The following is a 27,087-nucleotide window of genomic DNA, read 5'->3' as shown; positions in this document are numbered from 1 at the left end:
CAGGAAGTTCGACAAGCTGGCGTGCTATAACTTGCATGGTGAAAGAAACTGTTTCATCAAGAGTCGTCGTGCGGAGGTGAGCATAAAACTCAAGCTTGCAACACAATCAACGAGAACATCGAAGCCAAATGCTTCAATTGCGGTGGCGACGATTCGACCAAAAATTTTAGCCGCTCATAACGAGCTGAGTTTGAGTTCACGGACGTAGATTTTCCTGCTTTGACGTCACCAGGAGCGGGATCTGCTCAAGTGGTTCCAAATCTGCAGCCATTGTGTTGAATCAGCGGCAAAAGTTGCAGTATTCTCAACACCTCCAGGTTTCAGTCAGCAACCGAGGAAAAACCAACCAGCATCAACGGATGAAGGGTGACCTGTTTTCACCACAAACACTTCTAAACATTTTCATCGAGATGACAACAACACTGCTTGGTTGCAAAACTCGTGCGGAACAAGTAAGAACGCTTGGAGGGTTAATTTTAAAATACAGTTCGTAGTTTACTCGTTCTAATGATTTTAAATAATTCAAATAATTTTTTATTTTAGTGTTAAGTTAGGATTAGTTGTGAAAGTGTTTTTTTTTCTTGTTTATCCAAATGTATTCTATTCAATGCAAAAATGTAAAACAATTTAATATTAATAAATAAATGTGATCAGTTAATTATAAAACGAAAAGTACAACACAGATGAAGAGCATTTAGCCATACCACTTGCAATGTAAATGATATGTAATTATTATAAGAATGTTCAATAAAGATATATTTAAAGGAAAAAAGGAAATGGTTCAATATACCCCCGCTTACAGTATTGAGCCGAATGAGCAGCCTTGCGTAAAGCGATACGACCACTACTACTTCACTGCCTTGGCTATATAGTGAAGCACGTGATATCAACAACAAGCGTTAGAGTGACTAATTTTAGCAAACATGATGAGAGAAGGTTCCGATTTTACCTGGTTTCTGGACATAAATAAAAACTGTTAACATGATTTAGAAACTGTGAAACTGTGACCAGAAACTCAATTGATTCATAACTGTTGTTCGCGCGTTTTGTCGGTTCGTGAGAATTCGGACACTGATTAAAACACTGTTTTTAACTACGTGAGTAAAACAATTTTATTGCGCGAACAGAAACGACATTTATTACTAAATGCGTAAGGTATAATCTAATCGAACACAGGCGCAGCCAGTCCGAAGAAAGCATTCTGTAAGAACTTGCAGTTAGATTACGCCTCAAGTCCTTTTTTTGTCAATATTAATAATTATTACTGACTAAACTCTAAAGGGAACAGTACATGGGATGCGAGCCGAGGAGACATCAAAAAGAGCAAGAATCACCATTGGCTCTCGTCAGAGATGGGCCAGGGACAGACAGGGATTAAATTAAATTTATTTGTGAATCGCATTTAGGCTGGTAGAAATTGACAATGGAGCACTTCCATTTCTACCACTCGAATCCGGTGCTCCATTGATATCCCGCGCGATCAACTGTAAAGAGATAATTAGTATAATATTTGCAAAAGATGTGAATTTCTTGTGAAGCATCAAATTTAGTCAAAATATGAATGAATGGTTTTTTAGAATCAGTAAATTTTTTCTGTGGTCACCCTAACTACCATTCATCATGATCGTAGCTTGCAAGTTGGCTATGTGGCGTTCGGAATATGAACGTAGTTTATGTTTAACACTGTAGTTTGAATATTTTTATACATATAAACTGTTTAAATCAATATTTTTTACAAAAAAAACAGTCAAAAATTGAAAACTGGGATAATCAGCTTATTTTTTTTTTAACGGGAATATCAAATATTCAAAAGACTTTCAAACGACAACGTTTGCAACATTCAGATGTGATAACTGGTAGCAGAGAGTTGTGTTGTGTCTCGTTTTCAATAGTTTGTCGTTCGTTGTCTGGTGCAGTTCATTTTTTGCCTGGACAATCGCGATTGCAGTGCGTGGTGCCTGAATATATTTATATATGAAACATATAGCAGCTTTGTTGAACAGTGTTGTGGACCAAACGAAGCTGCAACATTGCAATAGGCACAGACGTTACGTGTCAGGAAATGATAGAGTGTCATATAAATTTTGTGTAACTTAGTGTAAAACAAGAAGAATCCAGCATCATGGATCAGCGGCTGACCAGCGTTATCATTCTGGGCCTCGGGTTCATGCTTTTGTTCACTGCCTTTCAAACGATGGCGAATATTGAAGTACGAACATGTTTCAAGCGTGATGTGCTTTTTTTATAATGTGCGGCATACGTCTTCAAACATGTTTTCTTTCTTTCACTAACACTTTCAGCAAACTGTGATAAACAGTATCAAAACAGATGATCCCACGTTTACCGGAGATGGATATACTAGTTTGGCGGTAAAGTATTTTCACACCATCAATAAATTGAACGGCAGTTTGAAATTCTTTGCATGTTTGGGCTAAAAGTTTATGTCACTTTTTTTATATCCAATTTAAAGAAACATCACGATTCAAACATGTTAAAATAACTAAAAACATTATGTAATAAATCTTGAACCCGATAATCGTTCAAATATCGTTTTTTTCGTTTCGGAGAATATAGTTAATTGATTTTAAAAATTTGGTACACATCTGAAGCTTTCAGATCTGTTATTTCCTTTTTGCAACAAACAAGAGTGTACTTTAATTTTAAATCGGTAACGTTAATTTAATTGAACAAGGTGAAAAAAAGGCCGGGGTATATATTTTTTGTTTTCGTTTAGAGCTGATTAACGTTGTTCGTACTTTTGTTGGTGTTGCTTTTCATTTATTTGAAGCAACTTTATTCTTTTTGGTAATGCACTGCCTGTTCTTACTGATAAAAGCATTAAATAAACATCTTTAAATTTTGCATAATTTCATTTTTCTACATTTTCCTTTCTTCATACTTGCATAGGTTATATATGCATTGCTGTCCATTTCCAATTGGATTACTCCATCCGTGCTGTCGAAAACTGGACCAAAAATTGCAATGTTGCTGGGAGCTCTCACCTACTGGTAAGTGATGCGTAACAAAAAACATTCCATAATTCCACAACAACTCAGTTTGCTCATAAACGCAAACCTGTATATCGTGACTTGTTTTTTTTTTTGTAAATACAGAAAAGTCATCCTTTTATACCAAGATGAAATGAAAATAATCTCGCTGATTGAACAGACACGGAGAAAAAAGAGTTCCCAAAATCGTGAATTTCATGGTACGTTTTTCAAAATCTTACCATGGGATTTGAGCTCTTTGTTCGAGGTTCCCATTTTCATGAACGCTTGTTCACGATTTTGGGAACTCTTTTTTCTCCTTGAACATGTTTGCAAACACGAAATTTTTGAATGATAACACATAGAATTATACAAAATATAAGTAAATTGAGGTCCAATGTTATAAAACCCACAATAAATTTAATAAATAACATCACTTCCTGAGAAACTAGCTAGCACATAATGTTTGAGAAGTGTAGCGTAAAATTGCTATTTTTTCATAACTATCTAATATATTTTGAAAATAACTAAATTAAAGATGAAATTTTGACGGGGCACGTGGGACAAGTTTAAATCGTTTGAACTAATATTTATGCATGCATTATTAGTTGTGTAGCTATTTGTTGCTGCATTCCGCCGACTGGAGCGAAAACGAACGACCTTGAAATTGTTGAAACACAACTGTTGGTAGGAAAGATACTTTGTGCAATGAGACTGTATTAGTAGTGAGTACCCGGTACCTACGATTCCCGTTACACTTTATATGGAATTCCAATAAGAATGTAACAGAAAATTCAAGCATCGGGTCCAGACTGTTAATCGGTTTAAGGAACAGGTACACTGTTCCCATTACTTTTTCTCATGATATTATGATTCGTTATCCTAATCGGAATTCAAAGTTATCTATAAAATTTTTATTTAGTTCTCTGAATAAAAGCTTATTCAACTCAAACCTAGTTCAACAACAAAAACGAAGCACTTTTGGAAGCATTGTTCACTAATTTGTAAAGGCGTTCAAAATTGGACACGAAATAAGGCGTTCGTCTGTTTGTCTTTTTGCCTTCCTCACCTCACTGAGGCAAGGCTATAAAATCACTCGAAAAATGAACTTCTTAAATACACCTCCTAGATATACCTTCACGTATACCTATCGACTCAGAATCAAATTCTGAACAAATGTCTGTGGGGATGTGTGTAGACATAATTTTTTTCCACACGATTATCTCAGAACTGGCTGAACCGATTTTGGCCGGATCCGCCTTATTCTGTTCGTTTTGGGGTCCCCTAAGACCCTATCAAATTTTATTCTGTTAAGTGAAGTACTTTTAAAGTTATGCCATGAAAAAGGTTTTTTGGAGATGCAAAAAAGGGTGATTTTTGCATAACCTCAAAGGCCGGGTCTTATTGCAACGCGCGAGAGTCGCGCAGCATGCGCATCGCCCGGTTGCCACATTGCTTAAGCAGTGTCTGCGTCTCTTCTGCAAAAAGTCTGTATTAATCATTTCGTCTCGGCATAGATTTAAACGAACTTTTTAGTGAAATATACAACTCATAAGACATTGTTTACTAGGGGAAACAGCATGCAATTCCATCGTGCACCTAATGTTGGCATATCAGCTCTTTTGAATTCAATTACAGTTACCTGATGAAATTTTCAACTGAAATCGAGTGACACATAATTCAGTAGGAAGTGAGCAAGCATGTTTCTATCAAAAGTTTTGCAACATAAGTTATTTAAATTTCTCCCAATAAATAATGAATTATATGAACTTTTCCGTGGAATATACTGTAGCATTTGTGTTTGGTCCGCTTAAAATTACGTCATTTGACTTTCCGTGCCCTTAATCTTGCGCACAAGAAAACCCCCCGTTCGGCGGAAAATACTATAAGCGTCAAAACTGTCAAGTTGACGCAGCTGTCGCGAGCCGCGTGAGCACGTCGTCCACGCGACGCAGCAAAATTTTACTGCTTCTTTTCGAATCGACGGTCGGACCGACCGCACGTTCCACCGTTCCGGCCTGCATCGCGAGCAACCCGGCCGACTGGACGCCCTGGCCCCGAAAGGGGCCTTTTCGTTCTAGTTCTAGTGCTGGCAAACCCGGAGACCTGCAAGCGGCCAGTGCTAAGGCGAGTCGACGAAACCGTCGGCGAGGAAGAGGACCTGTGGAGCCGGAGTGGTCACGATCGGGACCATGTGCAACTGTCGGTGAGTGCACAATTCCCCAGAGCAAGGAGGCAGCGGTGGGGACAAACAAAGCGAGCGAAATGCCACGCGGGAGAGTGTGGTTTGTGCCTGTCGCCGTTGGAATATGGCCCGTGTGATCGTCGGAAGCGGCGTCATGTCTGAACGCCGGAAGTGACGCTCGGCGATGTCGCTGAAGAAAGGGGATGTGTGAGGAAAGAAGGCGAGTGCGAAGAGCGGGGGAAAGAAAAGAAGGGAAGAGGAAGCAAAAGCGCGAGAAGGTGAACAAGCGCGAGGCGCGCGAGAATAAAGAAGAGCGTTGAAGAAGAAGAAGATGCCGGGGAAAAGGAAGATTTGTGCGCACACACACTGATGAGGGTTCAATACACGTGTTAAAACATACATTTCGTGCTTGTGTTTTTCTTCTTTTGAGCTCAAAGAGCAGCCGGGAAATCTCTAATTGTAACATGGCGCCCAACAAAACGAACCCAATCAGGAGATGTAGTTAGCTTTTGTTTAGTGTGTGTGCGCTCGTTTCGCTACTGTGGACAAGCTATGAAAGCAGAGAGAGTAGGCTGTGAACAAGAAGAAAACAAAATACGCAACGCGGTAAAAGGGAAGAGTTGAGGTCAGTTGGAGGCAGGTGATTTTCAAGCTCACACAAGGAGTTACCATGATGGGGGTGAAGCTGGAGACGTTCTGGGTCGTAAAGAAGACGACCGCCTGACCACTTTGTGCAGATTCGGTCTGCAGTGTTTCGATTTAGTTTATGTTGGATGTACGGAGCATGCTATCTGGAGAGTTTTTTGGTCTCTCGCACTTTAGCTTTTGTGGATAATGTTTAGTTTTAGTTATGTGACGTAGGTCACGGGTCAGGCAGTCTCCAGCACACTTCGAGAAAAGTGTAGGCGTAGAATTTTCCGTGTGGCACTATCATACCACACGGAAAATTCTTTCCCTTGTGGTAAGGTTGTGTAGCATTTGTGTTTGGTCCGCTTAAAATTACGTCATTTGACTTTCCGTGCCCTTAATCTTGCGCACAAGAAAACCCCCCGTTCGGCGGAAAATACTATAAGCGTCAAAACTGTCAAGTTGACGCAGCTGTCGCGAGCCGCGTGAGCACGTCGTCCACGCGACGCAGCAAAATTTTACTGCTTCTTTTCGAATCGACGGTCGGACCGACCGCACGTTCCACCGTTCCGGCCTGCATCGCGAGCAACCCGGCCGACTGGACGCCCTGGCCCCGAAAGGGGCCTTTTCGTTCTAGTTCTAGTGCTGGCAAACCCGGAGACCTGCAAGCGGCCAGTGCTAAGGCGAGTCGACGAAACCGTCGGCGAGGAAGAGGACCTGTGGAGCCGGAGTGGTCACGATCGGGACCATGTGCAACTGTCGGTGAGTGCACAATTCCCCAGAGCAAGGAGGCAGCGGTGGGGACAAACAAAGCGAGCGAAATGCCACGCGGGAGAGTGTGGTTTGTGCCTGTCGCCGTTGGAATATGGCCCGTGTGATCGTCGGAAGCGGCGTCATGTCTGAACGCCGGAAGTGACGCTCGGCGATGTCGCTGAAGAAAGGGGATGTGTGAGGAAAGAAGGCGAGTGCGAAGAGCGGGGGAAAGAAAAGAAGGGAAGAGGAAGCAAAAGCGCGAGAAGGTGAACAAGCGCGAGGCGCGCGAGAATAAAGAAGAGCGTTGAAGAAGAAGAAGATGCCGGGGAAAAGGAAGATTTGTGCGCACACACACTGATGAGGGTTCAATACACGTGTTAAAACATACATTTCGTGCTTGTGTTTTTCTTCTTTTGAGCTCAAAGAGCAGCCGGGAAATCTCTAATTGTAACAATACTATTCACGAGACATAAAAGTTATATACACATTTTAATTCTTAAACTAATTGACCAAATTGATAAATTAATAGGTGAAAGTTAAAATGTAAACAAACAAAAAAGGCAACTATTATGTTGAAAAGTCTGTAAAATACATGTTTCTTTATTCCTGGCACTGCTGCCCCGTAAACGTCAAACGTGCTCTCTCTCACTCCTCTCATTCTTTGTTTTTCTTTTTGGTGTGCGATTCGTCGGCTGTCGCCGGATTATGTGCTTTTTGTGTTGCGTGATTTTTTGTGTGAATCAGCTGCCTTGCAAAACCCACACGGCACGGTCGTTGCCACGCTGGACCTTGTGTCGGTTACGAATCGATGGTCGAGGGCGTGATCCGAACGGAACGACCACCAGGAAGTGCTGGGAACTGACCAAGGCGAGAAGGGTAAGATGACAAGAGCGGGGGAATGCCGAAGATTAAGCGGAAGGTGAAGACGATAGAGTACGCGATTCTGGAACATGTCTAGGTGTAGGGGAAGATCCGGATGCTGCCAAGACTACAAAAAGCGCAAGATTGCCGAAGTTAGTCTTGAAGAGCTACGTGCTGTCGCAGGGAGCTTAATTATTTTTTTTTCGACCAGTTTGAAGAAGCAAGAGCTTATTGGTTTAATGGTTGCGGCTTCTGTCTCATACGGAGAAGGATAAGGGAACAATTCCCGGTAAATTCTTTTAAAATAGCTATGAAATTGAACATGGAAAATTAACAAAAAACAAACTGAATCTGTTGGGATTCAAACTGGGACGTTAACTAGCTGGCCATCAGCAGGAATTTAACCGCAAGGTCTGTCATTCTGAAACGGGTCGTTGGACAGGCAATCAAAACACCTTTCCAATGAGCAATGTTACACGCAGAAAAATAAGGCATATTTGAATCAACAAAACGTTTTGTTGATTTGAAAATCATGATTTTTGTTGAATCAACGCTAAACGTCAAAGCAGCTTTTTCAAAACAACAAAAGACTTTTGTGGAATTGAGAAAATCAAGGTTTGTTTCAACGCAAAATCGGCGTTGATTATATTCAACAAAAAAATTGTTGATTCAAACCTCGTACAGGCTGGTTCTACAAAACATTTTTCTGCGTGTATTTTGATGACTTGCTAACTTTATTGAAAGAAAAAAAAAATTATAATTTTTTATGGGTCAATGATTATTTTTTTGCCAATTGTATTTTGTAGATGTGAGGAAGGCACCAACCACCTTAAGGTGGATTAAGTAACTTTTTTTTTTTTATATATATTTCGGTCATGTTCGTCTGATTGAAGGTGTGTTAGTTTGATCACACAACACGGTAGTATGCCACAGCGATCTGTTGCATCACTGTTTTGTCAGAAATAAATGCCAATTCCTATTGGAAGGGAGAGGTTCGATGGCACAAAACGGAAACATAACACTTTATATTTAATAGTCAGGCCCCGGTGCCTGCGATTCCCGTTACAGTTTATATGGAATTCCAATAAGGATGTAACAGAAAAATCAGGCATCGGGTCCAGACTCAAAATTGTTGAACTGTTGACTCACAATAAAATCAACTATTTTTGTGTATAATGACCGTCTCATTATTTTATGTACCTGTTTGTAACCTTCGCTTACGATCAAGAATGCTACAAAAACAACTCAGCTTGGTGGTCATGACTAAAGTATGCTTTCACTATCGTTGTGCAAGTGTTTACACTCGTTTTTCTTTTTTTTGCTGACATGCCAGCTTCGCTAAAATACTTTATAATGTCGACATTTGAATTTCACAGGCTGAAAATTAAGCCTTTCTATTTGACAAAATTAAACGAACCATAAAAAATGTGTGGGTGGCTGAATGTCTTGCTGTGATTAATCCATTATCATTATTTCAAGTTCATCTGTTTACGGTCGTCCGTAAATCCCCGTACCGCGGTGTGTTCCAATATTTTGTACTATCAGTGTGTCAAGGAGAACTTGAAAGCCTGAATACACCATCGAGATGATAAGTGTAACCATGAAGATCGGTGTCAATCAGCACAAATTCAGCTGGGCGACATAATGAATTGAGACGCACAAAAAGTGCAGGTCAAAAAATAGAAATTTAAATTACAATTGGTTATCTGGAATAATTTAATTTAAATTTATTCATTTATTGACTCACAAAAAGTTTACAAAAATTGAAGTGTTTTAATGACAACCGTATTATTGAGTATAGGCCCTGAAATATTTTGATAATTTTCGTTATCAAAATATGTCAGTCAAAACCGTGGTGTAGGGGTAAGCGTGATTGCCTCTCACCCAGTCGGCCTGGGTTCGATCCCAGACGGTCCCGGTGGCATTTTTCGAGACGAGATTTGTCTGATCACGCCTTCCGTCGGAAGGGAAGTAAATGTTGGCCCCGGACTAACATAAAGGTTAGGTCGTTAGCTCAGTCCAGGTGTAGAAGTCGTCTCTCTGGGTCCTGCCTCGGTGGAGTCGCTGGTAGGCAGTTGGACTAACAATCCAAAGGTCGTCAGTTTGAATCCCGGGGTGGATGGAAGCTTAGGTGTAAAAAGAGGTTTGCAATTGCCTCAACAATCAAGCCTTCGGACACCTAGTTTCGAGTAGGAATCTCGCAATCGAGAACGCCAAGGCAATGCTGTAGAGCGAATAATTTGATTTTTTTTTTGCCCTGACATATTTTGATAATTTTCGTTATTAATTATTACACACAGAAAAAAAATCAATTCCCGTAATCGTGAATTAAGTTCACGAATGTGAGATCCACGAAGGAATTTATTCATGAGTATGGTGCATTTGCACCATAAACGTGAATATATTCCTTCGTGGTTCTCATAATCGTGAACTGACTTCACGGTTTCGAGAATTGGTTTTTTTTCTGTGCATACTCGACAATGATCGCAAATTATGATGAATAGAGGTGTTTATTAGGATAACATAAAATCATGTACTTTCACTCCCAGATAGCGCTGTCCGTGTCTAATAAGAACATGAATCTTGATCCATTCAAAAGCTGGACTAAGACAAATCTTATTGGTGAAAAAGTATAAAAGCCGTTTCCAAAAGCTTGAAGCTTGAGTGGCCAAATCCTGTTTACAAATTCAATTCGAAGCACTTAGGAAAGAGGTTTTACATTTTTACCGCTGCGGATTTGTCTGAAACATTGTACAGATATTTCAGCGCATAAAAATGCTCAAACGAGTTTAACTCTTTAACAAAACATAGTTTTACAAACTGAGGATGTAAAAATTATGAAGAATCAAACCATCCATAATTTGCTGACAACACATTTGAAATCATTAATGTTTGGCTTTGAATATGTGTTCAAATATCTGTACGTGTAGCGAAGATGTAGTACAACTATGCTTTTCGACATAAGCACTCTCTTTCTGTATCCCTCTGTTAGTGACTCTGTGGAACTAACATGTGGAATGCAAGGATGGTGAGATGTTGTTGTTGTTAATTACTTTATTTCCGGCAGCTTTAACCTTTCGGTCATTCGCTGCCCAGGATGGTGAGATGGTTTCTTCATACATATTTAGTAGTGCTGCACATAAATTTCATCTCCTTGAGATTTCATCGATTTGGTACAATCATAAATTTGGGTGCAGGACATGCAATTTCACCTTATTCTACTCTCTCGCATGCATAAAACGTTATTAACACTGCAAACATAATACTTTTATTTAATTACAGCTTTTTCATCGTGACGTTCCTGTGGCCGCAAACTTTTTTGCTTTATTTGGCTAGTGGCATATTAGGCTGTGGTGCTGCTCTTATCTGGACTGGCCAAGGAATGTATCTTTCGAAGTGCAGTGACGAAACGACTATTTCCAGAAATTCGGGAATTTTCTGGGCATTGCTTCAAATGAGGTAATTATGCGAATAGTGTATTTTTGGTTCGATGGTGTTATACCAAACCTGGAGACTAAATTTTAGCATTCATTTGAAATTGGTGTAATGTGTTTCTATATCAAAAAGATACTTTTATCTCAAGGATTCACAGTTAAAATTTATTATTTATTTATTTCATTGAGTTGCTGAATTAACTTGAATGCCATCTATAGTTCAATTACAATGGCTAACATAAACATATAACATATATTTGTGTGATATTTAAAATCTTATAGGAATTGTTTGAGGTATTGACACCTAGCGTGAATATTCAAAGAAACAACAAGAATTTTGATTTAGATGGAATGCTACATCTAGCGGTGAAATTTAATTCGATGCCTTAATCCTAACGATTTATTTTTCAGTCTGAACAGTTGATGGAACATTTGGTTAGAAAATTAAATTCAGGAGTTTGAAATGTTTCTGTTTACCGAACCTCGAACCTCGCAACTGCAACGATGAAACATTCCAGTGAAACACTAACCTTGTAACAGCGCGTCACATATACCTATGTTGGCTGGTCGAATTTTGATATGAGAAGCTCTAGCGTTCGTAGCGAGATGAAAAAAACGAAAGGCAAAATGGTCCCACCTATAAAGTTAAGTGTTACAATTTCTAGAAAAAATGAGGATTTATAAGGTTTTCTTTAACATAGTACAATCCTTTTTTTCCCATGTTGGAAAAATCTCGAGTTAAGCATTATAATAAATAAAATCAGTAATTTTGATACATTTTTTCCATATCAATTGGTTAAATAGTTCACCAAAGCAAAACATCAAATTTTTTTCTGATGAAACCACGCCTTCTAATTTTCAAACAAATGTTTTGTTATAGATTTAAGGTTGTAACATATGGTTTCAAACATTAATTATGATGGATCAGTTATGTACAATTAACTACAGTTTTGATTCATTGTATATTTTTGCGGTTTCAGCAACTTTGATTCTTTTAATATTAAACAGTAATGTTTATACTCAAAAAAAATCAAACCATCCACATTAACGACCCCCGGGTCTTTTGTGGTCTCTATTGCAAGTTTCTGCTCGAACCTAGGAGTCCGAAGGCTTGAATGCTGAGAGCACCCAAACCTCTTTCTACTCCAAGGAACTTTCCACCCCAGTGGAAGTGAACTGACGACCTTTGAATTGCGAGTCCAACCGCCGCCAGCGATTCCACCGGAGTAGGCTTGGTTTGGTGTGTTGTTTGTACTTATGGCATGGAGACGACTCCTACACCTGGAATGACTTAACGGCCTAACAACCAAGGCCGGGACCGACATTTTACTTCCTCATCCGATGGAAGGTTGGAGCAGATGGGAAATGTTTATACTCATGATGAGAAATTAAGCGATTGAATTGATTTAAACAAGCATTTATTGTATGTTTATGAAAAACCCGATTTAATCCCACCTGGGGTGAGATAGAGCCTTTCTTACTAAAGAATATAACAATGGTTGATTTTTTGTTAATTAATAACATCGACTTTGTTTATTTATAACGTCAGCACAAAAGAAGTTATTGTTGTTGTTAATTCATTTATTTCTGGCAGCTTTAACCATCTTGGTCATTCGCTGCCCTAGCACAAAAGAAAGTCTTATGATGAAAGCAATGTATTATAAATGATATGATTTCCAAAAGAAATAAAAAACGCAATTTTCACCAAAAGAATATTTTCAATCGTACAATATGTTTGTACGTTTGTAATCAAACAAGCGTTTATGACAAACGCGATCATAGCAAGCTTCCCATGCGCCAGTGACAATGCATTGGCGTCGCCAGCATTGGAAACTTTGAAAACGATATAAACGATGAAAAGCTTAGAAAGCTCCTATTGGAATCCAAAGAACCCTGTTAAATAAACTTACGAAAATGAAGTCTACATTTAGGCGATTTTAGGAGCGCACGGGAAACAAATTGATTGTAGCCGGATGAATGTCCTATGTCACAAAAGTTTTTGCATAAACATTGGACAGTTATGCAAAAACGGACAGGGCAAAAGAAACCGAAAAGCTACGATATCTTACATGTTGTAGGAAACATCGGTAGACAAGCTACTACAAAACGATTATAAGTCGAGCCACAAAATATATGCGCCAGCATTCTGGCGCCAGTATTCGAAGCTCAACTTGACAACTTGTCGACTTGGCGACGAAGCGTCGAATTCGATGCAGTGTGATTTTTTTGACGATTTTTCCGATTAAAATTCATGCTGAGTCGACATATTTACGAAGATGGAAATAACGTCCAGCCTTAAAGTAAAACCTATACCTTTCTTTAGTAAGAAAGGCAAAAAGTAAATCGTTCTAAAAATTGATCGGGATTGCCGATAGATCGATGCTTGTGTGCTCTCTTATACTAACTGACATTTTGGTGGTTACGAGAAAATCGATTTTTTAACTTTGAATTACTATTTCTGGGAAACTATTCGACAAACAATTGTCCTAATAATTTTAAAGTATGCTCCTGACATAACTTAAAGACATGGTAAAATATGAAAACTTTTGAAATGCAAAAAAAATTGGCAGAGAAATAACAAAAAAAAAATCACGCTTGCAATTAGCACAAGTGTGTCTTGAACAGTGATTTGTATGAGTTAGCACAAACGTGCACAGGGCGAATTTTGCAGTTGAGCTAAAATGCTTCTTCGATGGCAGAGTCGTGTATACTTCCAACGTGGCACTTGGTACAAAAGTGCGCAGAGTTTTTTATTGTAAAAATATTAGTTATTTGTTGTTTCAATGTTTTTTGCGTGGTAACTTTGAATTGTTGCTAGTTAAGGAACATTTTTCTCAACAATACTTTTTTAATATATTTGTTTATCATTAAGTTTAGTGTGAAAATTGCAGTTTTTGAGAGCAACTACCGTTAAAACTTGAATTTTATGAAGAAAAAACTTAGTGAAGTGCAAGGTTTCATAAATATAAGTATGATAATCCATGAAATAGCTTCAATGAGACCAAGTATGACGAAAACCGAATAGATCTACGCTTACAAACAGAAGAAAAGATTTGGTAAAAACTTTGAGCTAGTTTATTTTATTTCCATCATGTCATACAACCTTTTTAGAAATGCGAGATATCCTGGACACAACCCCTAGAACTGTTATGGTAGATTGCAGTTAGAACAAGTGTGTCTCTTGCAATGGATTCTTGGTTTGTATCGAGTAGAACAAAAGTGCTCCAAAAAAATCAATGCTTAGTCTTTGAACATGGACGACCCCTGCAGTTGTGCTAAGTGTGCACAACTACGTGAATGATGTTGTTACGTGTTTTTTTTTTGGTTTGGACGACCCCTGCAGTTGTGCTAAGTTTGCACAACTACTTGGAGGGTGTTTGAATTGAATATTTGGGTAAGGCTAAGTGTGAGATTGGTTAGTGGATGCTGTTGTTACGTATTTTTTGGATTGGACGATCCCTGTAGTTGTGCTAAGTGTGCACAACTACTTAAAAATGGTTTAAATTGGATATTTGAGTTAGGCTATGTTTGAGATTGGTTAGTGGATGATTTTGTTACATAGTTTTTTTGGATTGGACGACCCCTGCAGTTGTGCTTAATGTGCACAACTTCTTGAAGGGTGTTTGAGTTGGATATTTGGGTTAGGCAAAGTGTGACATTGGCTAGTGGATGTTATGTTACGTAGTTTTTTGGATTGGACGATCCCTGCAATTGTGCTAAGTGTGCACAACAAGAGTTCCCAAATGAAGCGGTTAGGCTAAGTTCAACTATTGATTCAGCTTAAACCTCCCTTTGTGGTTCAATCCTGGTTCAGTGAACCATGAACCATTCGTTACACCGTGACATTAGTTACACCGAACATACGTTTCACCGTAAAATTCGTTACACCGCAACATTCGTTAAACCACAACATTCGTTACACCGCAACATTCGTTACACCGTAACATTCGTTACACCGTAGCATTCGTTACACCGTAACATTCGTTACACCTTCACATTCCTTACACCGTAAAATTCGTTACACCGTAGTATGGTTACACCGTAACATTCGTTTCACCGTAACATTCGTTACACCGTAACATACGTTACACCGTAACATACATTTCACCGTAAAATTCGTTACACCGTAACATTCGTTACACCGTAACATTCGTTACACCGCAACATACATTTCACCGTAACATTCGTTACACCGTAAAATTCGTTACACCGTAAAATTCGTTAGTTCGTAACATTCGTTACACCGCAACATACATTTCACCGTAAAATTTGAAACACCGTAAAATTCGTTACACCGTAACATTCGTTACACAGTAACATTCTTTACACCGTGACATTCGTTACACCGTGACATTCGTTACACCGTAACATTCGTTACATCGTGACATTCGTTACACCGTAACATTCGTTACACCGTGACATTCGTTACACCGTAACATTCGTTACACCGTAACATACGTTACACCGTAACATACATTTCACCGTAAAATTCGTTACACCGTAACATTCGTTACACCGCAACATACATTTCACCGTAACATTCTTTACACCGTAACATTCGTTACACCGTATCATTCGTTACACCGTAGTATAATTACACCGTAATATTCGTTACACCGTAGTATGGTTACACAATAACATTCGTTACACAGTATCATTCGTTACACTGTATCATTCGTTACATCGTAACATTCGTTACACCGCAGCATACATTTCACCGTAAAATTCGTTACACCGTAAAATTCGTTACACCGTAACATTCGTTACACCGTAACATTCGTTACACCTTAACATTCGTTACACCATGACATTCGTTACACCGTGTCATTCGTTACACCGTAACATTCGTTACACCGTAACATTCGTTACACCGTAACATTCGTTACACCGTAACATTCGTTACACCGTAACATTCGTTACACCGTAACGTTCGTTACACCGTAACATACGTTACACCGTAGTATGGTTACATCGTAACATTCGTTACACCGTAACATTCGTTACACCGTAACATTCGTTACACCGTAATACACCGCAATTAAAACATTTTTTAAGTCGTTGTGCACACTTAGCACAACTGCAGGGGTCGTCCATTAAAAAAAACTACGTAACAATAACTAATCTAATCTAATCTAACCCTAGCGCAGCCAGTCTTTCGAGGGCATCCTGGAAAATGCCTTAGGTTGATTAACGCCTAGCATCCTCTTGTCATTATTAACAATTGCAGTGCCCCAATGCAATAAATTGCTTTGAAACATCACAAACGTTAAAGCGGCCAGGCCAACTGCGTAAAGTTTACCGCAAAGATGATACGTTGAAGTGGGTTGAGTTTGAGCACGAATGTTCAAACAACAACGCAATTCTGAAACAGGGGAGGAAGAAACGTGGGGATCCCCGCTCACGTTCCTGTTAGTTATAGCAATTAATCGTTGGGAGCACCATGCTAAGAAGTAAAAAAACTACGTAACAATAACATCCACTAATTAATCTCACACTAACCCAAAATCCAATTTAAAACATTTTTAAGTCGTTGTGCACACTTAGAACAACTGCAGGGTCGTCCAATCCAAAAACTACGTAACAATAACATCCACCTACCAATGTCACACTTAGGGGTCATCCAATTAAAAAAACTCTGCCACTAAATAATTATTTGACACACTTCGTCTAACTTACAACTTCTTCACGTATCCAAAGTGCACACTTGTGCTAATTGCCTTCCAAAATAGTGCTCCATAATATTGTTCAAACTAGTAAGGACACCTGGCAATTTACCATAATATTATAGTGTAATCGTATTTTCATGGATTTGCGTGTTTTCAAAAGGTCAAGCCATGATGAAAAATAAGAGAGAAAATCCATGATGCGTTCGAAAATGTCAGTTAGTACAAATGGTTGCAGGGCGATATCTCCGCGTAGGAAACGAATTATTCAGATCTGTTAGAAGCGTTTTGTAGGGAATTTAATTAGCTAAAAGATGTCTTCATTAACTCATTTTGGCCCAAAAGTCAGTTAGTACATCAGAGCACAGAGGCATCGAGATGTCGAATTTGTTTTAGATGCTCACTCATGGTCTGTACTATGAATGTAGCAAGAAATTTCGAATAAAATCAGAAATGAAAAATGTTGGCGAAGGTCACCAGGTGGGCTTTAACCTTTTCAGGGATTTTTTCTTATGGTAGGTTAATCAAACGGCTCTAACTCCAGAACCATATTATGGATCTGGATGAAAATTTGGGAGGTTGTAGAGCTCGAAAATGCAATTTTTGAGATAAATGAAAGATATGAAAATGAACAAAATTGACCATATTTTCATTTGAAAACTGTGTATTTTGTTGAAAAGTCTGGCCGCATCCGAAAACAGATGGATATTTCGATATTTGCGCGGCAACTCGCCCAGGTTCAGCACACTAGCTTTCATCTGCATTCAGAAGAATCGAAATCAGATATATGGGAGCTGAGAACGACGCGACACAAAACTTTGCAAAATTTTACCACATACGAACATCACTCGACCTCCACGGAATTTATTTTCTCAAAATTCGAGGGTTGGAGATAGACGAGTTCTGTCAAGGTGAATCGATAGTGCGTCGAAAATTGATGCAGTGTGATTTTTTAACGATTTTTCCGATTAAAATTCATGCTGAATCGACATATTTACGAAGATGGAAATGACGTCCAGCCTTGAAGTAAAACCTATACCTTTCTTTAGTAAGAAAGGCAAAATATATTGCTCAAATATGCTGTTTTCTTCGTTTATGTAGGTTAAACATATAGGGGTCTTCTTTTGGAAAAGTTAGGATCTAAGTTGTCCTATATTGGACCCCTTAATATTGCTCGAAAATAAGTAGTTTCTGGTTTTATTTTTAGACACGTTCCTTAAATTTACATAATTTCAACTTAAGCCGCTGCAAAAACCTTTTGAAGTAAATAAATAAATAAAGAAAAGTATTAAAAATGAAATTACAAGCCATGGTATTAACATTTGAATGAAAAAAGTGTTTCATTTTACACCTGTCCAGTTGTTTTACAATCATTAGTTTTAAAAATATCCAAGCACTGAAGAATTTTTTTTTCGCCGAAAAAAAACTTTTTGCGGTGCTGTAGATTTTAATTCCACAAAAAGTTGAAAATATTTTTGATCGATCCCAAACATGCTAAAAATGATTAAAAATACAGGAAAATGCATTTCAAATTGTTTTCAGTTGGTTAGAATTCTATTTCCATTAAAATTTCAAAGTTTTTGAAAAATATTTTTGTCCCCTGATTTTTCGGACCGATTTTGAAGGGGGGAGGAGGTTCGGCATAAACTTTGATAATATTTGCAACGGCCTTACTGAAGCAGAATAATCAGTCGATTTTTTTTAAATAGGTTATTAAATCATAAAAGATAAACACCGTTTTGTTGTGATAATGCTAGTCGCCATGGCTAGTTTCAGATGTCGAACTCAAAACACTTCTTTAAGCGAAAAGGACAATTAAATATCAGCCAACATTGTTTTGAATGATTCTGTACATGCCAAATAAATAATTTGTTGACAAATACCCGCTTAAAATAGTGATTTTATTGATTTTTTCATCAAATCCCTTCACAGGGTCCACTTTACGACATGGGTCCACTAAGGGATAACATTGTATAGCAAAAAAAGATTATTATTTTCTGTCTGCTTTTTTTTAAGTTCAACTTATTTTGTTAGGTGATGCGATAAGTTTCTATCATTGTGAAGTACCGTCAGTGGGGGTGACATTCGATGTTATTCACATTGTTTTTGTTATTAAGAAATTACGAGAGGTGTATCGTTTTTTTGACCCATAGTCACTCCCACTGACCGTAGATACACAGAAAAAAAAATTCGGTAAATTTACATTATTTATGATGTACCAAAAGTGCACGTAATTAATGATGCGAAATTACATCAAATTCATTGTAAATTTAAATGCCATCCGATTTAATCGTGCCGAACAAATAGCGCTTCAGAAAATGTAAATTTCCGATGAAATCTACGTAAATTTACCGAAGCCAAAATTTTTTTTGCCCCGTTGAATCTAGAATCTGATGTAATTTTCAAACGTTTTTGTAAATCATGGTTCAAATAGATAAAATTCTACCTCATTTTGGACAAAGTTTGACTGCCAATAATAAACCACATATTGATCAATAATAAAGTTAATATGTCTGTACTGCTAAACAACACAAAACGTTTGAAAATTACAACAAATTATAGAATCAACGGAGCAGTGAACATTTCTTTTCAACAACAACAAAAACATAACTGTCGACCTTACGCAAGGTTCTTAAAAAGGAGGTGATTTTACAATACGGAATGTACTCACCTCCGCACAATCCGCGAATCCAGCTTCCAGCTCTGAGTTTGGCAAAGAGGACCAGCTGCGAGAGAAGTAACGGGAAGAAATGGCCAAATTGGGCCAGATGCTGGCTGCTGGCGATAAGTCAACGCTGCCATGTACTGAAGGAGAAGCGACGAAAACGGACGCCCGGCGTGCCCAGCAGGATCAGGGAGTAACTTTTCCGAAAGCAAGGCTATATTCAGAACCATCTGCCGGAACCGTTTCGGCGCGTTGACATCGAGACCGAGTACTTTTTGAATGACTACACCCAGGTCGACCAGGAAACGTTCATTTCGCTGTGCCTGACAAATATCAAATCCTTTCTGAAGACGAATTCGGAACTATTCAAACAACGAATTGGCGTCGACATCTTAACCATTAAAGTGTTTTTATATTTCCTTGTTTGATGGAATATTCTAGTTCCCACACAAGCAAGAAAGCATCTCCTTGCAGCTGTCCCCCGGAACAAGGGGACAACAACAACGACAGCCACCCAGCAGCATCCGCACCCAAGCAGAGAGCGTTTACTTCTTGACGGCCTGTCCGACCTTGGCCTTCTTGGTTCCGCGCACCTTCTTCATACGGTTCTTGCGTTCCTTGCGCTGCTTGCGGGTCATCTTCTTCTTCTCGTACAGTCCGTGGCGGCCCAGTCGGTACTTGGGTTCGAACTTCTTGGCGTTATCCAGGGTGTCGTAGATGAGCCCGAAGCCGGTCGACTTGCCGCCGCCAAAGTTGTTCTTGAAGCCGAACACGAACACCACATCCGGGGTGACCTTGTACATGGCGGCCAGCTTGTCGCGGATCTCCATCTTCGAGACCGAGGCCAGACCCGGGTGCAGCAAGTCGCAGATCATCTGCTTGCGGCACAACAGCCGGTTGGTCATGAAACGGCGGGTACGAATCGTCGCGGTCGACATCTTGGCGGTCCTTTTTAGCAGACACAGGAAAAAATCCACACGTTCTGGCACGGCACTTTAGCGTAAAAGCTGAAACCTAGAATGACATTCAATTTAGTTGTAGGGAAATTAGGTAGCAATCTCGCGCGTAACTCACCAAGGTCGGCGCCTGAATGACAAGAGGTTCCAGCGAAAATCGGTTTGGATCGGTAGCCGAGCTGGCCAGTTTGAGATCAAAAACCTGGACTGCATTATGAATGACTGCAAAATTGAAAATTGCGGGTTTGTTTACATTCAAAGCTTTGACGTTTACTCTCAATGACCTGCTGCGCTAGTAGACTGGTATGTGATGAAATGTCGGATTTGTTGTCGGAGTCAGGGATGCCAGATAATCAAATTGCCGAAACAGCTGCAAAAAAACTGCCGTCTAAATAAAGAAAAAAGAAGAAATCATATGAATAATGCATATGCTTTTCCATCGAGTACGTAATGTTGATTTATCTGCACCTTGACGTTTATTTTCGTCTTTCTATAATCATTTTCAACTGAAACACTAAACCATCAAGTAGCTTTATAAGAATTGTGCAGGTTTGTTTTTTTTTTTCAAGGTTTTTCAAAACATTGATATTAAGGAAAAAAAAACAAACCAAGGGTGAGAGATTGAAATAGGGTCAACCAAAACTTTCAAAATATTGAACAAAACATAAGTAAATAGCTAGCTCCATGCGTTTCCCTTTTTTCTAATTCAATAAAGTTGACGGTTCCAAGAATAATATTACAATATTTTTTCTTTTTGTCAGTACCTGGATACCCCACACTATAAAACTCAAAAACACCGAAAAAACATTTAAAAAAAAATCTTTTCAAAATAATAGAAACCACAAAATAACGAGTTTCTATCGGTATTGTTGTTTCTGACATTTGTAAAAAAAAGTTCTTACTGAATGTACTTGTGTTTTCAAAAAAAAAAATTTGTTTTTATATTTCGAAAATTGTGGTGACATTACATGTTGAACAATTCTTTTATAAGTTAAATGTGGCTAATGAAAAATCGTTGAGATCCAGAATTTCAACATTTCAATTGAAAAAAAAAATGGAAAATGTTTTAAGCTTCCGTATAGCTAACCTGCAATCATTATTTTCAAAAAAACGAAACAACATTTATTTATTTCATCGAAAATTCACTTAAATTCAAATTATTTTTAATAAACCCAAACATGCTCAAATGATTTAAAGTGCAAAGGAATGCATATATTATTAATTTCAGCTGAATGCTCTTAAATTTAATTTTTTAACTTTTTGAAAATATATTTTTGCTCCTGGTTTTTCGAGTAAATTTTTTAATAGTGGTGGAGGGGTGGGTTGATCGACGAAAGCTTTGTAAAATATTTGCTGCAAACTTGATCGCAGGCCATACTTTGGGCACCCCTGATTTACATCTACGGATTCACCCTATTAAAAAGTTTTTTACCGAATTAACATAAGACTTTCAGACCATATTGCGAAATTAGGTCAATATCGAAGACATTTCTAATAAATTGAATCACCCTAATTAAAACCAGTAAAATAATTCCCTTCTGCAGTAACTCCGACAAATTCCAGCATATACCTTGAAAAGTTTATACCCTTGCCACTTGTCAAGTTGCACCTGGCAACACGACAAACATTTCAAAAAGCCACAATGAAGTGAAATAAAACAGTCTATCTCGCTCACATCTTTGAGAAAAGACATCTAAACAAGCGAGATGCATTTATTTTTAGCCTGGGGATACGCCCAAGTGAAGTATTTGCGGTGAAATCGTTTGGTAAAAATGTAAGTCTAAAAAGGAAACAAAACGGATACAATAATTGTGAAAAAAAAGTCGCGTGAGAGCATCTGATCTGAAAACCCTCTTCCGGGATTCTAGGTGTCGGGCCATCAAAGTGCTGTAAAGATGTTTATCCGCTTCCTGCAGCAGGGCAAGCTGGTCAACGTAGACAGCTCGTCGAGTACGCCAATCTTGAAAAAATCCGGAATATCCTGGGAGACTCGACCGTGTGATACGAGACGGATTCATACTTTAGAGTGGACATGAGTGAGGAGGTGATTGACCAGCCAAAGATGCAAATCGGAAACGGAACGTCCTCTACTTACCTGGTTCTGCAGAAAAATGGTAGACACTGAGAAAAGGACTAAGAAACTCCGTTGCAATCAGGACCAAGGTGTTTCATTCGAGTACCATCATCAAGAAACTTCCGTGGATCCGAGATTGGCAGTCCGGATCAAATCTCACGTCGAAGGTGGTAGGTAACAAAATCAAAAATGTGTTCTGCAAAAGGAAAAATGAAAAAAATACTCACCAAAATCAACAGCTGGAAGACGCCAATTTCCTTCCACTTCCACTTCCTTCCGAAAAGAATTCGCGATTAAGATATTCTCTAGGCGAAACGCGTTTTGGTTCAAATGTTCCGGTGAATGTCACCGGACTCTGGATTCAAAAAGTGTCCCACCATCGATAAAGATTGCCAATTTCACCATAACAGTGGTCCGCCGTAAAGAAACTTACATTTACGAGCAACCGAACCGACCCGCGGCAGCACACAATTGTTTTGATTTTGCTAAGTGTCAAACACAAAAGTAAGGAAAAATTTAGGATTTTACAACATTTTAGCATTTACATAAAACGTTTTTAAATGTTTTTCACAGTTTACATGTTTTTCATCCATTCAAATTTGTGGGTTTTCGTTAAGATTTTTTTCATTTACGTAAGATTCACCGGTTACGTACAATCTCATTTTACATGATGGGTGTTTAAATGACATTCAACCATTTACATCGGATTTCAAATTTACATAAAGCGATTTTACGTCCAAAACAATGTTTCCGTGTCGGGTAATTTTACACTTTTTTTTCTGTGTAGTTTACTAACATTTTCCCAAAATATGGTGTAATTTGATGGACTCTACCTTAAATGGCATCGTTTGAAAACTGACCCAATCTCACCTCTTTGAGGGGGTGACATTGGGTCAAATGAAACTAAAATGATGCTCAAATACAAAGATATGGTAAAAACAAGTCATCCAACAGTGTTTCTTGTTCGAGGGAATCGTATTGACATTTGGGTACTTTTTGATCAATTCCAACAAAAGATTTAAAAAGTTGATTTTTCGAGAGGTCATTTTTGGCAAAAAACGTACCGTAAAACGGGGTGACTTTGATAACCGGGGTGACTTTGATAGGTTTGAGATTTTTCCGCAAACTTAAGAGTACAAAAAAATTACATACGGAATGGTTTGGAATTATACTGACCGGGGTAGAGAAGTGTTCAAAGCAGGGCTGCGGAGTCGGGTCATATTTCAAGCGACTCCGACTCCGACTCCGGCTTTCTGAGTTAAGCCGACTCCGACTCCGACTCCGACTCCGGCTCCGGCTTTCCACATATTGTTGACTCCGACTCCGGCCTACCAACTTTAGCTGACTCCGACTCCGACTCCGACTCCAGCTTTCCACAAATTGTTGACTCCGGCTCCGACTCTGACTCCGACACCTAATATTTATTTAAAATATTTAAAAAAATTGAATTGATCACATAACTCACATTTCAGAGGACACTTGCGCGAATACTGTAAACCGGGGTGACATTTCTGTTCAGAGTGTTTTGCAAAATGATAAATACTAATTATATATTCAAACAGAATGGTATGGAAGCTTGGTAGATAAGTTTTGTTGTTCTATGTTACATGTTTTCAGCGATATTGAAACAAAAATCAAAAATATCTTCAGATTTAAAAGCATTTTCAGCACAACAATTTACTAAGAAAGTTTTAATTTAGTTGTTTGAAAAATTAGAACTTATTATTAGGGTGCACAGAAAAAATGACCCCTGCTCCACAATCGGAAAACGGTTTGTTGAGTTATTTTAAGCATCTGTGTCAATTTTGAACGAAATTGGTTGAGATTAACCCATTGATTCCCGAACCTGAAGTTAGTGAAAAAAATGTCACTAATAACTCTTCAGGATCGAGTTTTACAGCTTCGGTATGTTCTACAAAGTTGTAGAGCATTAAATTTCAAATGAGATTCTCACTTTTGGGATTATTTGGATGGACATAGCGCTCCGTGCAAACCAAACAATAAGAGAATTGTTTTTTTCATACATTTTTCTGATTTTTCCCATACAAACTTCACCCCCGAGTATCAATGGGTAAAATTTGACCAATGTTGCTTATACTTGGCCCAGAGTCCTAAAATAGCTCAAGGAACAATAATCAGCTTGTGGAGCGAGGTTTGAAAAAAGTCCCATATTCTGGGCACCCTACTTTTATTCAATTACTTTAAATTTACATTCATTTTTTAAGTTAATAAGCTAGCTACTCTAAATTTTAATTGGACTTTTTATTTAATTAAATTTTAAAAGAAAGCTAGCCTTCATGATCGATTTGACACATAAAATCAATTTGCATACTTTTAGGCTGAATTTTTGAAGAAACACAGAAAACAATTTTCAAAGTAACTTTTTTTAAAAGCTCTTTTGAATTTATTTGAGAAGACCTAAATGGACATTGTGCGATCCAGTCCAGTACACACTTTAAGATATATAAATCATAAAAAATTCTAATATTTGAAATAGTAGTTTATGCAACAAGTTACAAAGAGGATTTTTCAGCACGAGTCGTACATTTATCCAACGAGGTTTACCGCGTTGGATAAATACGAAGAGTGCTGAAAAAATCAAGTTTTGCAACAAGTTCCATACAACATTTTTTGCAATTCCGAAAAACACCCATTGAGTGAAATTTTAAGTAAAATTTTCATGTATTTTGTCAATAAATCGTTTTAATCAAAAAAATGTTGAAAAGTGTTACTTTTCGAAACAAGTGCTGAAAAGTTCAACTTTTCAGCACCCATTTCAGTGCTGAAAAGTAGAACTTTTCAGCATTTATTTTGAAAAGTGTTGCTATTCGATTCTGTTATTTTTGGTACAGAAAAGTAAGCTATTTCGTCGTTCAAGAATGACAGGAAAAGTAAGTAGTTTCACGACGGAATTGCAAAAATTAAATTTAAATTATATCAATTATATCACCCCAATTTAAGGTATTTTTAAAAAAAATAGACTTGTTCAACGATATTATTTAAGGATCAACACTTTAAGAGTTTTGTAGAGAAATTGTAAACATTGAGGTTATCGATATATCTAATTAATTTAATGATTATTTCAATATCAGTTGCAATTTTTTTTCGATATTTTTTGTCAGTCTTAAATGTTTTCAGCACGACACTTTGATTTATTTTTATTTGCATACTAAATGAGCATGCTGCGTTTCATGTAGTAGATTGATATAAGAGTTGATAATTTATTGGTAGAGTTATAGAGTTGTCTGTGGTTATAACGTCAATTTTACAAATGTTTTAGAAACATATTTTTTTCGTTAAGTACTGATAGTGAACCTTTATTTTTCCTATTAAAAAAATGATCTACTTAAAACTTCCAAGACATTCGCTACCGGACAAAAAGATGACGGTGTGTATATTTTTTTTAGAAAGAGTTTGATAAAATTTGGTCAAATTTTAATAAAAAGAATACATAAATACAAGCAAAATGAGACAGTAAAAAATCATTTTAATATGCTTTAGGTTTTGACTACACAGGCACAATTGTTTACTATTTTATGAGTTACGACACTATAGTAAAGTGTATACAAACATTGACAAGGGAGGATTAACAGATTATCATTCAGTGATCTAAGTGAAAAAAAAACATATTAAGAGCTTTCCAATCACAACAAAAATGCTTTGAAAACATCATGGCATCTGATAAATATCTTGAACCAAAAAATAAATTAAATAAAAAAACGTCAACGCGTGATTCAATAAATAAATTTAAAATATTTAAAAAATTGGGAATTAACCTGAATTATTACAAAGATTGAACAATAAATAAGTTCAAAAATTATATTAAATTTTTTGACAACTCCGACTCCAGGTCTATCAGAAATTTACGACTCCGGCTCCGACTCCGACTCCAACTCCACAGCCCTGGTTCAAAGTACCTCAAAAAGAACTTTTCATAAAATTTTAAAAAGTTTAAATAGTTAGTTAACTATAACTAAGAAAATGTTGATGAAAAGCATAATTTGAAACTTCTCAAAGTGTCATAATTTTCTCAATGAACATGATTTTTAATCGAAAAACGGAATGCATTTTCGGATTCTTTGGAAAATTTTCCACAAGGAGATGGTAAAATGAGTTTGTAAATAATAAATAATATGTGTTTTTAAAACACAATTCAATAAAATCTCCAAATTTAAAGGCAATTTCAGTTGAACAAATTTCATGTAAAATGTGAAAACTTGTGATTCGTGCTTTGAATTTAGTATAAAATGCAATATTAATCGATCATTTTATAAACAAAACGAGTTTTAACGAATTTAAGGAAAATACCAACATTTTAATAATTTTACCTTAAATTTATATGTATTTTGTTAAAAAGCTTATACACTTAGTTAACTTAATATAAACATTAATTTTCTTTCTTCAAAATTATATCAACATCTTAGTGATGGTACATTAGACGTAAAAATAAAGTTTGAACACCTTAAATCTGATTTTAAACAAGAAAAACTATGACTATCAAAGTCACCCCGGAATTTAAACTAAGAATTTTTAACGTAACTATTTTTCCAAACACTATTGAAAAAGTTTTTTTTTTCGAAATTAGTACATGGACTTTGTGTGGCCTACCCCAGTACATGTTTTAAAAATAATAATCTTGAGAAAAATCTTAACAGTTGGAAAATATTCCAAAAACAAATTGAAATCCTATCAAAGTCACCCCGGTTTACGGTACCTCAACTTTAGACAGCTGCTAAAATGACAGGATTTGTTCTAGGAACGAGATTTTTTCAGAAAAAGTCATCTTAAGATGTCCCTTGCACAACCCTTTTAACAGAATTCAGTTTCATTGAGAAGTACCTGAGAAATGATAAAATCCGTAAAAAAATACTTTGACCCAATC

General features: G+C 37.5%; 2 protein-coding genes across 6 annotated transcripts in view; one reads left to right on the top strand and one right to left on the bottom strand.

The window, feature by feature from the left end:
* The first annotated feature begins 949 nt into the window (after positions 1-949).
* LOC119765492 (UNC93-like protein MFSD11) overlaps positions 950-27,087 on the top strand; it is an 87,764-nt gene continuing 61,626 nt past the window's right edge. Inside the window, exons 1-5 of one of the 5 annotated variants that reach the window (XM_038249475.1) lie at positions 1,878-2,209; positions 2,301-2,369; positions 2,908-3,008; positions 10,696-10,872; positions 11,259-11,622. In XM_038249475.1, coding sequence (XP_038105403.1) covers positions 2,123-2,209; positions 2,301-2,369; positions 2,908-3,008; positions 10,696-10,872; positions 11,259-11,271 — 447 coding nt within the window. In that variant the 5' untranslated portion in view covers positions 1,878-2,122 and the 3' untranslated portion in view covers positions 11,272-11,622. Of the gene's footprint in view, positions 1,098-1,877; positions 2,210-2,300; positions 2,370-2,907; positions 3,009-10,517; positions 10,587-10,695; positions 10,873-11,258; positions 11,623-27,087 lie in introns of those variants that run through there. The other 4 variants (XM_038249474.1, XM_038249471.1, XM_038249473.1 and 1 more) reach the window with 4 other exon arrangements.
* On the bottom strand, positions 19,565-20,159 carry LOC6045513 (40S ribosomal protein S24). The gene has a single exon (XM_001862841.2). The coding sequence runs from the start codon at positions 20,111-20,113 to the stop codon at positions 19,721-19,723; it is 393 nt and encodes a 130-aa protein (XP_001862876.1). The 5' UTR covers positions 20,114-20,159; the 3' UTR covers positions 19,565-19,720.

This window comes from Culex quinquefasciatus, chromosome 1, assembly GCF_015732765.1.
Source record: "Culex quinquefasciatus strain JHB chromosome 1, VPISU_Cqui_1.0_pri_paternal, whole genome shotgun sequence".
Lineage (NCBI taxonomy): Eukaryota > Metazoa > Arthropoda > Insecta > Diptera > Culicidae > Culex > Culex quinquefasciatus.
Note: the sequence above shows the minus strand (reverse complement) of the source record. Positions and strands in the feature narration are given on the sequence as shown.

Coding starts and splice junctions, on each gene's coding strand:
- LOC6045513 (XM_001862841.2), bottom strand. CDS start 20,113: ATGTCGACCGCGACGATTCGTACCCGCCGTTTCATGACCAACCGGCTG.